At 39.8% G+C, this 13707-nt stretch overlaps 1 protein-coding gene across 27 annotated transcripts in view; it reads right to left on the reverse strand.

Moving 5' to 3' along the window:
• The window catches only part of ZNF106 (zinc finger protein 106), an 81969-nt gene that overhangs the window by 30826 nt on the left and 37436 nt on the right, over positions 1 to 13707 (reverse strand). For 9 of the 27 annotated variants that reach the window (XM_073995597.1, XM_073995596.1, XM_045397199.2 and 6 more), the window contains 5 exons: positions 12211 to 12411; positions 5052 to 7235; positions 3342 to 3975; positions 1853 to 1922; positions 94 to 248 (listed from right to left, as the gene is read on the reverse strand). In XM_073995597.1, coding sequence (XP_073851698.1) covers positions 94 to 248; positions 1853 to 1922; positions 3342 to 3975; positions 5052 to 6832 — 2640 coding nt within the window. In that variant the 5' untranslated portion in view covers positions 6833 to 7235; positions 12211 to 12411. Of the gene's footprint in view, positions 1 to 93; positions 249 to 1852; positions 1941 to 3341; positions 3976 to 5051; positions 7236 to 12210; positions 12412 to 12469; positions 12786 to 13707 lie in introns of those variants that run through there. The other 18 variants (XM_073995595.1, XM_073995594.1, XM_073995593.1 and 15 more) reach the window with 5 other exon arrangements.

Here is a 13707-nt window from a genome sequence, read left to right on the forward strand (position 1 = left end):
CTGCTTTTGGAGTGACTCCGGCTGTGGGTTTGGCAGGACAAAACATGATTTCAGAGATGATCCATTTTTATTAAATCCTCCACATGCCGTTACCTGCTGCTTGAGCATAAGTAGCCTCTGAACTTCCACATAAGCTGTCTGAAGGGCTGCACGGGCTTGCAGAAGATTGTTATCCATGCACTGCAATGACTTACTAAGTTCTTCCTCCCTTAAAGAAATATTCAGCAGCTGGTCAACCTGAGAACGTTCTGCCAAAAGAAACCATAAGGTTCAGGTTAATACTAGATTTCCGCCTCATCACACAGCTCCTCACAAGATTGAACTATTCCCATTATCCGGAATAAGCCTTTATGTTCTCCTCAATAGGTCACTGGAAATTCACAAAACATTTAGTCAAGCACAATGATATTTGATTCAAAGCTAGGAACCAAAAGTGACACCTGCTAAGATGGAGGAGTCTCATAAGCTCCAGGGTCCACCACATCATTCTGTCTCATCTGATCACCACCTTCCACCACTGCCTTTCTAGGTGAAATCTGTCCCATGCAAACCATCTGTTCTAGGTCTCGTTTCCCATTCTTCCTTTATCTACCACTGTCTTCACAAAGGACTTTTGCTTAGATTGGACTCTGGACCTAGACTGCTTGCACTCTCTTTCCAATCCATATTTAGTCTGTCAGTTGACTTAAAAATTGTTTTTATTAGAGAAGACTTCCTGAAGAAAATACAGCTGTGAAATAGTACACTTAACTTACTTTGAATAAAATGTTCTGTGTATGTATTTACCATCATTGGGTTTGTCTGTTTGCTACTGAATATGCCAGGACCTCTCCCTTAAGCTCCACACCCACATATCCAACTACTGACTATGATATTTCTGGCTAGGTTATCTCAAAGGTCCTTTAAGTCAAAGAATCCCTGAGGGAATTCATTCTCTATTCTCAATCTGCTCCTCTCATGGAGCTTTCCAGCTCTACATATGATCCATCTGGTTGGTCCAGCCAGAAATGTGGGTTGTCCTTGACTCCTCCCTTATCCATCACATCCACTCACTCAAGCCTCATCCAATCACTTCCGGGACTAGCCCTTATACTAGAACTGGGTTAGAGTCAAGGAAAAGCAGGAATCACAGAAATATATCAATGAGGGAGCAATGTTAATAACTTCTTTCCATAATTCACTTTAGAAAAACAACCAAGGAAGGGAGTGTAGAGGTAGGGCAGGGGGGAAGCAACCAAGATGCCTCAAAAACAGAAAGTGAGAGAAATGGCTACACATGACCAAGAGGGCCAACATGTTTTATCCCACTGAAAAGGCTTAAGGAAACTTTCTGGCTTTATATTGTCCCAGTGATATACTAACCTTGGCTTACAAGTCTATGTGACATCATATATTTCTTCTACAGCTGTAACTGGATGTATTAGGAAATCAAACATTTCTTTCCTCTTAAGCAAGGCAACAAAAATGTCCAAAAAAAAGTCAATGGACAATCAGTGTTTGATAAATGACAAGCTATGCTCTGTGTCAAGTTGTACAAACACTGAACTGTTACAAGAACCTCTTGGGGCTGGACACAGTGGCTTACACCTATAATCCCAACACTTTGGGAGGCCAAGGTGAGAGGATCACTGGAGCCCAAGAGTTTGAGTCCAGCCTGGGCAATATAGCTAGACCCTGTCTCTACAAAAAAATAAAAAGAATTAGTGTGTTATCACACACCAGTAGTCCTACCTACTCGGGAGGCTGAGAGAAGAGGATTGCTTGAGCCCAAGAGTTGGGAGGTTACCAAAAAAACCCAAAAAACGAAACAAAAAACACCAACTTCTTTCTCCCAAAATATTCTGCACCATACCTTTTTTTCCTTTAATTTTCCTTCTTTTATTTTTTCTCTCAAGACTTGGGAGTTCAGGAGAAGATCCATCCTGGAGCGATAAAGAAAACTGCATAAAATCCAATGTGTAAAAGCCATTATCCAAGAGGAGCAAAAGGAATCAATTCCAAGATAGCCGTACGCTGTTCTTCACTATTGCTACCATCTCTAACATGATCATAGGAGTCTCACGCACATAGTACAAACTCAAATTTTAGTTGGATAAACATATCTGATTCAAAAAGAAAGAAAGAAAAAAAAAGAATCCAGGGTGAAGTGCCTTCTAGCATCCTAGAGGTAGGAAAGCCCATGGAGGTCAGACAAAGCATTCTATCTTGGTGTAGTAAGGCACAAGTAGAAGTATTGACAAAGCCAGTTATATATATAAATATATATATTTATAACTTGGCATAGTTTCTACTTTAAATTTCAGCAAGAAAACCTTTACAACAAAAAGCTTAACAGTCCACGAAACAAGCTCTTTGTGATAGGACAGTTCCTCAGCTTGAAGTGTATTTTAAGTCATCCAATAACATCCACTACATATAGCATCTAGCTCAAAGGAGCAGAATTGCAATTTGAAGCAAGCCTAGAATTCATTACCTTAACTACTATGTTTATCACCTCAGTAGTAAATGAGAGAAGCCCAGCACAGTGATACATGCTTGTAGTTCCCAACACTTGGGAGGCTGAGGCAGGAGGACTGCTTGAGTCCAGGAGTTCCAGAACAGTCTGGACTACATTGTGAGACCTCGTCTCTAATATAAATTTTAAAATATTATAAAATAAACAAATAATGAAGAGAAGAACCCATTTTTTTTCACATCGCCAGATCCCAGACTATCTCACTACCAGCACCTCTTTCTTTCCAGAAAGGGATACTGAGAGGGTTAAGCAGTATTACCAGCAGAATTGCCAGAAGAGCAGAAGTGCTATCAGTGAAATAAAAGATTCTTAAAGGCCAGGCTGGGTAACTGAAGGACGAAGGACAGAGTTACACAGACTAAAAATATTTCTATACTCTGTTCATATATACGCACTCTAATAGTATTAAAACCATCTTGGTGTTAAGCCTAGCACTCCTGAATCCAGCAATCACCCACGCTCTACAACAGTAGAATGCCTTTCTTCAGCAGCAGTGCAGAATGCATCTATGAAAACAGATTGAGTTACAGTTGAAGACGTGACTGATCCTTGGTCAGGTGACACAAAGAATCATTGGCTTGGACACTGGTTTTAGATATGACTTCATATTTTCCTGGTACTGTACATTCATATTAGATTACATTTAATTTAGCAGAATTACTCAGTGTAAGAAACCAGTAGGATGAAAGTAAGAACCTCACAATTCTTCTAGAAGTTGAGAGAATCACAATCCCAGACACCCAAGAAAAACAGTTGAAGCTTTTTTAATAAGCAACCAACTTGCCACATGCGATGTTCTCCAAAAAGCAGAGGGAATTATACTCACTCCAGTGGCTCTTCGTTTCTTCCTAATACTTTGGCCATCATTTTGTTCAGCACCAGAGGTACAGCTACTATCTGTGGCTGCATCCGCTAAACTGGAGATCGCAAGGGCTGAGGATGCATTTGATGACAGAGAGTTTCCTTCTCCGTTACTCTCTTGGGAATTCTGACTCTCTGAAGGTGGCATAGACCTCTCCTGGCTGTTCAAGTCTTTTGCCGAATGCATCAAAGGTATTATATCGTCAGAAGGTAATTGTGCACTATGTCGCCTTCGGGTAGCAACATTTTCAGCCCTTTCACCTGTTCGGAGGGAGGCAGCCAGAGGTGTCACTTCTTGTTTGAGGTGCATGGTTGCGTTCTGACTCTGTCCAGCCCTCAGTGAGTTACTAGGTGAAACCATCTGCTGGGGCTCATTTTCTTTGCCTGTACCTTCCTCACTGAAGAAGCTATACACAGAAGGAGCTCTGTCCATGATCACGCTGCTCTCAGAAAGGCTTCGCTTTCTTGCCAAGCCAGGGGATGAGGAAATGGAAACGCCTTCCCACTGGAATCCTTCTAGACTGGACAGATCAGGTTCCCCGTCCAAATCTAAGGCTTCTTGTTCATTTTGAACAAGCGGTACCATTTCTATGCCAAACCTTAAGGAAGAAAGAAAAAATGAAAACATAAATTGGATATGGTTGTTGGGAGAGGCATTATTTTTTAATGTGCCAGCTTCTCTCAAGCACTGAGGTTATAAAAAGTAAGGTAGTTCTTGTCTTCAAGGAGCTCACAGTCTAGTAAGTGATACAGATATAAATATATTATGTTGTGACAAGTACCAGATTAGAGGTTTGTATACAGCTACAATAATATATTTGAGGGAGTAAAAATTGAGTTTTATTTCATATGGAGCTCTAAATCTATAATAATACATACAGCATGTAATTTTTAAAAGCAAACAAACCAAACCAAAAGAAAAAAAAACCCTTTTATTGAGCATTTACGGGTGCTATATACTGATAATTTCAAGTGCTACTCACAGGGTGTGGGAAAAAGAAAGTGGGGGAAAATAAATCCATTATTTCAACAAGTACAGAAATGCCCCTGAAGCCTGCAGACTGTATCATCGTGCAGCAGTTATGACTTTCAAGTAGCAAACCTATGTTGAACACTGTTTTACCATTCAGAAAAGTCTAGTACCTCAACATAAGATGAAGAGCCAAAATATTACACAAGTGCTCAAGAGAAAGCATGTTGTAGTAATAAATACAATGCCCAGAGTACATACAGAAAAGCTAACTATTCGTGGGTTCCAAGTAAAAGGTAATGAGAACAGTTCTATTTAAAAGTTACAGCACGCATTCCAAAATTAAGATCTAGACAAAGACACAGATCTATAGCTCTACATTTTTATACTGTCGTTTTCTACCCCCATAAAGTGATGGATTTTACCCCTATATAAGTGATGACTTTTTTCTTACGTCACCATCTTGTTTCTCAAGTAGGTGTGCTTCCATTTTAACCTGCACTCTCTGCTAGGAAATACTTTATTCCATCTGTCATAGAGTATCAGTCACTATTTGATATTAAATCAAGACATCTACAACAGATATTGTTGGCAAACATTTAATTAAATGAAACACGTAGAATTCTCTTGATCAGGGTCAAAGGGTTACTTTAAAAGAGAGCGAGGGGGAAAAAAAAAAGAAAGACACCGAAAAGCAGCACACACCTGGGTAAGCCTTTGCCCAGCTCTTGCTTTTTCTTGGTTACTTGCTGAATGACCTGTTCCCAGTTGACATTTCTCCGAGATGCATTTAGAATCTGCCGTAGGGTTGGCTTGAGCCCAGACTCCTTCTCTGTCTCACTCTTTCGGTGACCGCTAATATTGCGAATGCGGCGGGCACTATTGAGGTTTGGCTCAGGAAGGTGCACTCCAGTTTTGCTCTTCAAACTAATGTGCCGGGTTAGATCCCTCTGAAGTGAGGCAGGAAAGCCAAGCTTACTTAGTTCAGGCAGGAGAGGGCCCGAGGGCTGACTGATGTCACTTTTTTGAAGCTCTGCATCCAAGCTAGTACTCTCAAAGCCTTCTGTTTCATAAGATACATGAGATTTAATAGAGTCATCAACCTGTGCATCTTCTAGAGAGGTTTTCAAGTCTAGCAATAAGCCAGGGTGTGGACTGGCTGCAGATGTCATTTGTAATTCAGATTCTTTCTGGTGAACTGTGGGATTACATGGGGAAGTGGATACTTCTCTAGAAGTCTTCAGGATTCGGTCATCGTCCTCTTTCTCATCAGCAGTACGAGTGCTGCCGGATAACAATTCTGTAGTTGCAGAACCTAGGGTTCCAATTTTTGTTCCCTGCTTTTCCGTGTCAGATGTCTCCCCATCACTTTCATCTTCTAGTGCGTGCACTTGAAACTCAATTTTCAAAGACCCTTTTTCAGATTCTTCTACATTTCTACTTGCTTTTGCATAGTTCCTGGTCCTTTTAGAAGTGCTAAGAAGTGGATTTTGCAATGACTCATGACACTGTAGCACCTCTTTGGCCTTTCGTAACGTATCATTTAAATTGTCACCAGATTGCTTTTGAGAGCCAAATGTACTTTTACTCCCTTTTAAAACATGAGAACATGAACTACGCAGTTTGGATATGTAAGGACCATGGTTATCTTCCACAGAGGGCTTGTTCGAGGGATCTGAGTGTTCTCCAGGGGAAAAAAAATTTGTTTTGGTGTTTTCTGAGGTATTCTTTGGATCTTGTTTTTGAGGAAATGATTTAGTGGCTGGACATGGAAGGAGTGGGGATTTCAATGACGGCATTTTATTTGGGGTATGCTCTTGTTCAGGTTTTTCTGTAATGGAGCACTGTCTCACCACCTCGAAGGAAGCAGCAGGATCAGAAGAGGCCTTGTGATTAAGAGATCCAGTATGCATTTCTTTTTGTGTTTTCTGTGTTGGGGAATTATGTGTTTCATCAGTTTGGGGCTCCTGTATTCCTGTAGTTATCAAGCTAAAATCAAAGAGAGGTTTCTCCATCATTTCTGACTTGTTACCAGTGACGTCTTTCAATCCTGACTGTAAATCCAGAGTCTTCTGGGAAGGGTAAGGCGTCCAGCGACGAGGCTTTTCCCTTGCCGCACTGCCATTCTTTCCACTAACTTTGGAAGTAGCAGTGTCTGTTTGTTTAGTGGTTTGGCTTTCCGGCTGCTCAAAATTGAAGTCGAGTAAGCCTTCTGAAGGAAATGTATCACTTGTAAATCCTTCAGAAGGACCTCTATATGTGGCAACTGTACCAAGTTTGTCATTTTCTTGCCGCTGCCAATTATATCTGTCCTGACTGTATTTGTTTGACTTACTAGATTTCTTGTTCCATAGCATAGTCATGTCTTCCATTGGACAGTTAGAATTTCTGTTTCTGCCTGGTTGAAATTTGTCTCCAGGGCCACTGTAATTCCAATTATTTGTACTACGTACACTGGATTTCCAGTTTCCGTTACTGTTGTTCATATGCCAACTGGAAAAGCCACCTGTTCCTTCAGAAAGCCAACTGGAATTCCTTCCTGTGCCATTATGATTCCAATCTACCGTTCCGCTATTTGAAAGCCAACCACCTCCAGAATTATTATGGTTGTGAAACCAAGTTGAGGAGCCTCCTGCAACACCCTTATGCCACCCGGAACGTCCTCTTGGCCCACCACCATTCCTCAAAGAATGTGGAAAGCTGTTTTTCCTAGTATTATTAAAGCCATCTTTTTCCCATTTCCAATCCCGCTGTGGAGGTCCACGATGATGCCATGCAGGCTGACTGTAACTCTCTCTGTCTTGGTAAGGAATTCGGTCTTCTCGTCTCCATTGGGGTCGTCTGTCATCAGAGTTTATTTCTTGGTTGCTATTGGAAGGTTCATCTTGTCTGGAAGAAAAACAGTTTTTCATTAGTAATTTAAAGGAATTCCTATGCTACCTTGAAAGGCATAACCCTCCAAACTTCCCTTGTACTTTCCTCCCGTTACTTAGAATATGTAACCGAGTCTAGTTTAATATCTAATAGTGGTTGTTTTCATATCTTTAAATGATATATTTAAACTTATATTCCTCAACTTATTAACTTAAGAATTAAACATTTTAAATTATTTAAATTTCAAATAATTACAACTATCTCCTCTATCACCCAGAAATATTAAAAATTTGGCACATTTGGCCAGGTGTGGTGGCTCACATCTATAATTCCAGCCACTTTGGGAGGCCGAGGCAGGCAGATCACTTGAGGTCAGGAGTTCAAGACCAACATGGCCAATATGGAGAAACCCCATCTCTACTAAAAATACAAAAATTAGCCATGCGTAGTGCCGCACACCTGTAACCCCAGCTACTCAGGAGGCTGAGGAATGATAATCACTTGAACCCAGGAGGCGGAGGTTGCAGTGAGCTGAGATCGCACCATTGCACTCCAGCCTGGGCAACAGAGCGAGACTATCTCAAAAAAACAAGCAAACAAAAATTTGACACATTTATATTCTCCTCCCTTTCTTGGTCCTGTTTTTCTTGGCATGTTCTGAAATTTTGTCCCTATCATCTAATTATTATTTTTATATTATGCAGTTTTTTTGGAATAAGAACAATTATATTTTACAGCTATAGTTATCTTTTTTTTTTTTCTTTTTGAGACAGAGTCTTGCTCTGTTGGCCAGGCTGGAGTGCAGTGGCACAATCTCAGCTCACTGCAATCTTTGTCTCTGAGGCTCAAGCAATTCTCCTGCCTCAGCCTCCCAAGTAGCTGGGATTACAGGCATGCGCCACCATGCCCGGCTAATTTTTGTATTTTTGGTAGACACGGTGTTTCATCATGTTGGCCAGGCTGGTCTCAAACTCCTGACCTCAGGTAATTCACCCACCGCAGCCTCCCAAAGTGCTGGGATTACAGGCGTACAGGCATGAGCCACCGCGCCTGGCCTAGTTATCATATTTAATACAATTTTATATTCAGCTGCCCTTAATACCATGATTTTTCCAGTTGTAGGTTCTTTCTGAAAAACTCCCATTTCTTAACCTATTTTAAATAAGATTATACTTTGCATGGTTATTTTTATTAATAAACACTTTGACCAGTACCCATTCAATAGCCATTAGTGGTATAAGAAGACTTTTATGTACAGTTCCGGTTTGTGAAGGGCTTAGCACCTAGCTGAGATAATAAGGTCATAAACAGGAGGAAAATAGCATATACCAAACAAGTAGTAACCATAAGATGTGCTATAAGAGCTTCATGAGCTAGAGGTTTTTATAAAGAAACTACAGCTGTGTCATGTATTCATGTTAGATGAGGAGTCTACAGAAACATGAATAAACTTCAGTAAGCATCACAGCAGTAGGTGTAAATACTATTTTCTTCTACAAACTGCCTATGGTGTGCATGGCCATGGTGCTTATCATGTGCTAAGTGCTCAAAATACTGAGTACTGCTAGTTAAAATTTACTGAGTACCTAAGTATCAGGCATTTAATGCCAAGCACCTTATATATGGATTATCTCTTTTAGTTTTTATAATCCTGAGGCAAGTATTCTTTTTTTTTTTTTTGAGATGGAGTCTTGCTTTGTCACCTAGGCTGGAGTGCAATGGCATGATCTTAGCTCACTGCAACCTCCACCTCTCGAGTTCAAGTGATTCTCCTGCCTCAGCCTCCTGAGTAGCTGGGATTACAGGTGCCCGCCACCATGCCTGGCTGATTTTTATATTTTTAGTAGAGGCAGGGTTGCACCATGTTGGCCAGGCTGATCTTGAACTCCTGACCTCATGATCTGCCTGCCTCAGCCTCCCAAAACACTGGGATTACAGGCATGGCAAGTATTCTTATTATTCCTACTTTTCAGATGAGAAATTGAGCAGTAGAGAGGTTATATAACTTGACTAGAATAAGACAGCCAGAAAGTAGCAGAGCAGAGATTTAAACCTTGGCAGTCTGACTCCAGCCAGAGTCTATACTCCTAACCATAGGCCTTCATAGAATCAACATCTCAAAACAAAGTTTCTACATCTAAGTTCCTTCCTCTGACCTTGACTTAAAAATCTTAAACTCAGTACTGACTTAAATTGGCTTTAAAGGGTTTTAATGTCTATGATATTTTGGACACAAATTGGAACTTCTTCCTTTTTCACAAGATGGAATTTAAAAGTCTATCTAGAAATTCAAACATCCACTAATGTTATATAAATTACAATCATTTCTAAACAGGAGACTGTTTAGAAAGTAACAAGTATTATTATATACAGTAGCAGAATTTTTTTTATAATCATTAACCAAACTGCCTTTATGTTTTGATTCTATGTAAAAACTTTTGACATCCAAGGAGACCACTGACACAGCTATACTGATATGATCAGAAATGGGAGAATTGGGGGATAAATAACTCACGAAGTAGAATTCCTAGATCTCATGAATTGGCTAGATTCAGAAGATAGGAGCATTCAGCTAAACCCACAGACCAGAAAGAATAATCTAAGTTAAAAATCATGAAGGAAAAAAGAAAAACAACACTCCTGAAGAAGTAGATGATTTTGGCCAGGTGTGGTGGCTCATGTCTGTAATCTCAGCACTTTGGGAGGCCAAGGCGGGTGGATCACTTGAGCCCAGAAGTTCGAGGCCAGCCTGGGCAACATGCCTAAACCCCATCTCTACCAAAAATGAAAATTAAAAGAAAAATTAGCCAGGCATGGTGGCAATGCATGCCTGTAGCCCCAGCTTCTTGGGAAGCTGAGGTGGGAGGACTGTTGGAGCCTCAGGAAGTTGAGGCTGCAGTGAGGTGTCATCGTGCCACTACACTCAAGCCTGGGTGACAGACCAACACTCTGTCTCCAAAAAAAAAAAAGAAGAAGTAGATTATTTTATAAATAGGTCACCAAGGAGGCATATCAAAAGACTCAAAAAATAGTAACTATGATATGAATATCTAATCTATTCTGTCTTAATGTTTAATTATTTACACAGATAAAGCTAAAAATGGCACTAGTATGTAAGAACAAAATAGAAGTTAGTCTCCCAGAGGCTTCAACTGCCTAAAGTAGGAGAAAGTAAACTGCAACGATATTAAAAGTAATGAAAATGTCATTTGAAGGACTAAACTACTAAATGATTTAAGAACCATGTTGTTTGAGTGTCCCTCATGTGAAATGCTTGGGACCAGAAATGTTTTGCATTTCAAATTGCTTTGGATTTTGGAATATTTTTGCATATACATAATGGGATATTATGGGAATGCGACCCAAGTCTAAACATAAAATTCATTTATGTTTCATATATACCTTTTATACACAGTCTGAAGATAATTTTAGGTAATATTTTAAATAATTTTGTAAAATGAAATGAGGTGTGGAATTTTCCACTGGTGGCCTCATGTTGGCACTCAGAAGTTTTGGATTTTGGTGCATTTTCAGATTTTGGATTACGGATGCTTACCCTTTATTGATATTTTAAGACTAAGAAAGTCTCCTTCAAGGACTTGTTCAAAAAACTTTTTTTTTTAATTTAAATTTTCTTTTTTTTTTGGTTACATAGATAAGGGCTTCCTATGTTGCCCAGGCTGGTCTTGTAGCCCTGGCCTCATCTCCTCGTGCACCAGGACAACAGGCCTGAGCCACGGTGCCTCCCGGCAAAAAAATTTTAAACACACAGAGTAAAAACAACTTCCTTTTTATAGTCAAGCCTCTAACTAAAAAGGAGGTACAGACCAGGTATAACTAGTATTCAAGAATAATCTTTAAATTTTTATTTTAGAATCTGAAATGATTCTCTTCATATTCTGGGACTTAAAAAATTATCCCACCTCATAAGTGCTTCTCTCTCTTCCCCTCACATCTGAAAATTTCTACCTCATTAATTAAATTCTTTTTAACAAATTTTATAATTAAACTCTTTAGACCAGAAAACAGTAAGGTAAAAACGTAAATGCCCAATATCTGAATGTAAAAATGTAGGTATGAAATTAAGCAGTACAAATTAGAAAATTTATATTGCTTAAATGATCTTGACACTATCAAAAAAATTTACTCAATAAAGCACTGTGGTAGTCACTGGGGATTCAAAGACAAAAAGATAAATCACATCTGGCAGAAGCACCACGTTAATTCACACCAGTCAAAAAACATTTTCCTAAGAAATGTTATTTTGGTAATAAGACTATACTATGTACTATATAATTTATACAATGAAGCTTATATTCTAACACCTTTCCACTAGAAAATTTAAACGCCAAATAACAACTTATTGGTATTCAAAAGATTTGGATACTGGCCAGGTATGGTGGCTCACGCCTATAATCCCAGCACTTTGGGAGGCTGAGGCAGGCAGATTGCTTGAGGTCAGGAGTTTGAGACCAGCTTGGCTAATGGGGTGAAACCCCGTCTCTACTAAAAATACAAAAAAAATTCGCCAGGTGTGGTGGCGGGCATCTGTAATCCCAGCTACTCAGGAGGCTGAGGCAGGAGAATTGCTTGAACCCAGGAGGCAGAGGTTACAGTGAACCAAGATCACACCACTACAGTCCAGCCTGGGTGGGTGACAGAGTGAGACTCCATCTTTAAAAAAAAAAAAAAAAAAAAAAAAAAAGATTTGGATACCAATAAAACCATTCTCAACATAGTTACCAACATGGCAAAAATTTCAGATATGTGGCTACAGCTTACGTAGGAACAATACTGAGTTTGCTTTTTTAAGAAGATATTACAGTAGTTCAAGAAAGCATTTCACTGCCCTTTGATTAATAAGACAACAACCTCCAGCTAAACTTTATACCTAAGTTTAAAGGCTATGGGCTGAACAGTACAAAGATATAAAATGTATTCTCTGCTGTGTTCTGTTATAGATAGGCTTTTTAAAAAATCAATTACTTACCGACTTTGTTCTTTCCTTTGTTTTATTAACTGAACGAGTTCCTTGTCAAAATAATCTTCTTCCTCTTCCTCTCCTTTTCCATCATCTTCTCTTTCCTGGGCATCAACGTTATCTTTGTGCAACTGGCCAGAAATGTGCTTTGCATATGCAGAAAGACCCACTTCTGTGACCCCGCACACTCGGCACTCATGACTAATGTCCCTAGGGAAAGAGGGAGATGAGGGACATTCAATTCTCCCCACTGGCATGGCACACTCACCAGATCTACTATCGTTTCCTCTGAAGGACACTGCACACTTTGGCACAGTGAAAAATTAGTGCTAATTAATTTCAATGCTCCTTTCATCACTTTTAATAAGTTTGTTTATAAGTTACTTTTGAAATGAGTTTAAGATTCTTTTCCAGCAATCAAGAGGCAATACACTTCAGATAAATGTCGTTTAGGAGGAGAAATCTTCTTGAATTGCTGTACTTAAAATCTTGTCAGAGGAAACATGGTGAAAGGGGAGGCAGGGCAGGGGGCTCGGAGCAAGCAGAAGTTGCTCTGGAGCACACCCATGGTGCCAGCTGCACTCAGAAGGCCTGGTGACAGCACTTACATTTAATCTTCAGTCTAGAGCTTTCTTCCAGTGAAAGTTAAGGGGTGGAAACAAGAGTACGTGGCGCAGCCAATCCCAAGTGGGTAACTAAATCGGAACAGCTGGAGCTCTGCCTGGAATGTGAGGATTCCGGACCCAGGAGTAGTCCAGGCAAACTTTTTTGGTCTGGATGATACATGTGATCTACATTCTGCTTCAGAAGGGCTTATTTTAAAGGGAATGGAAAGCATTTCAGTTGTAGGACGTTAACAGCTGTGCCAAGCAAATGTATTTTCTCAAGTTTCAGAAAATGCTACAGTTCAGAGAGATGCAAAACCAGGTTTTTAGTTAAACTAGGCAGACTTTTTTGCTTTGTTTTGTTTTTTTACTTTACATACTTCATGGCAAATCTCACTTAGCCAGTCTTCAGAAGCCAAAGTCTTGAATCAGTGTCCAGAGCTGCAGCAGATCAATAATTTAACTGCTTTTTAGCTTCTGGAAATCCCTTGACTGGGTCAGCTGACTATGCAGTCATTTATGAGAAACATCTGAACGCCATAGTTACAAGACAGCAGTATCCATTCAACAATCCAAATTGGCTTAACTCTGTATCATGTGTCTTGGATTTAGACTAGTTATATTTTTGCACTTCCTATGCCAATCTATTAAAAAAAACCCAACAACCCAAAAAGACATGCCGTCTTTGTCCAGACAGAAATACATACACACATATGCACCTCTGTTCCATCTTTCCCTCACAAATACCTAACTAGATATAGGCAGAATTTACATCAATCAACCAGAAGAGACCCTCAAAACTGGGCACTTCATTTACTAGAAGACAGTTACTGTTACAGATCACCTGAACATTCATTCAAGAAAAAAAAAAAAAAGGCCAGGCTTGGTGGCTCACGCCTGT

Source organism: Macaca fascicularis, chromosome 7, assembly GCF_037993035.2.
Source record: "Macaca fascicularis isolate 582-1 chromosome 7, T2T-MFA8v1.1".
NCBI classification, from domain to species: domain Eukaryota; kingdom Metazoa; phylum Chordata; class Mammalia; order Primates; family Cercopithecidae; genus Macaca; species Macaca fascicularis.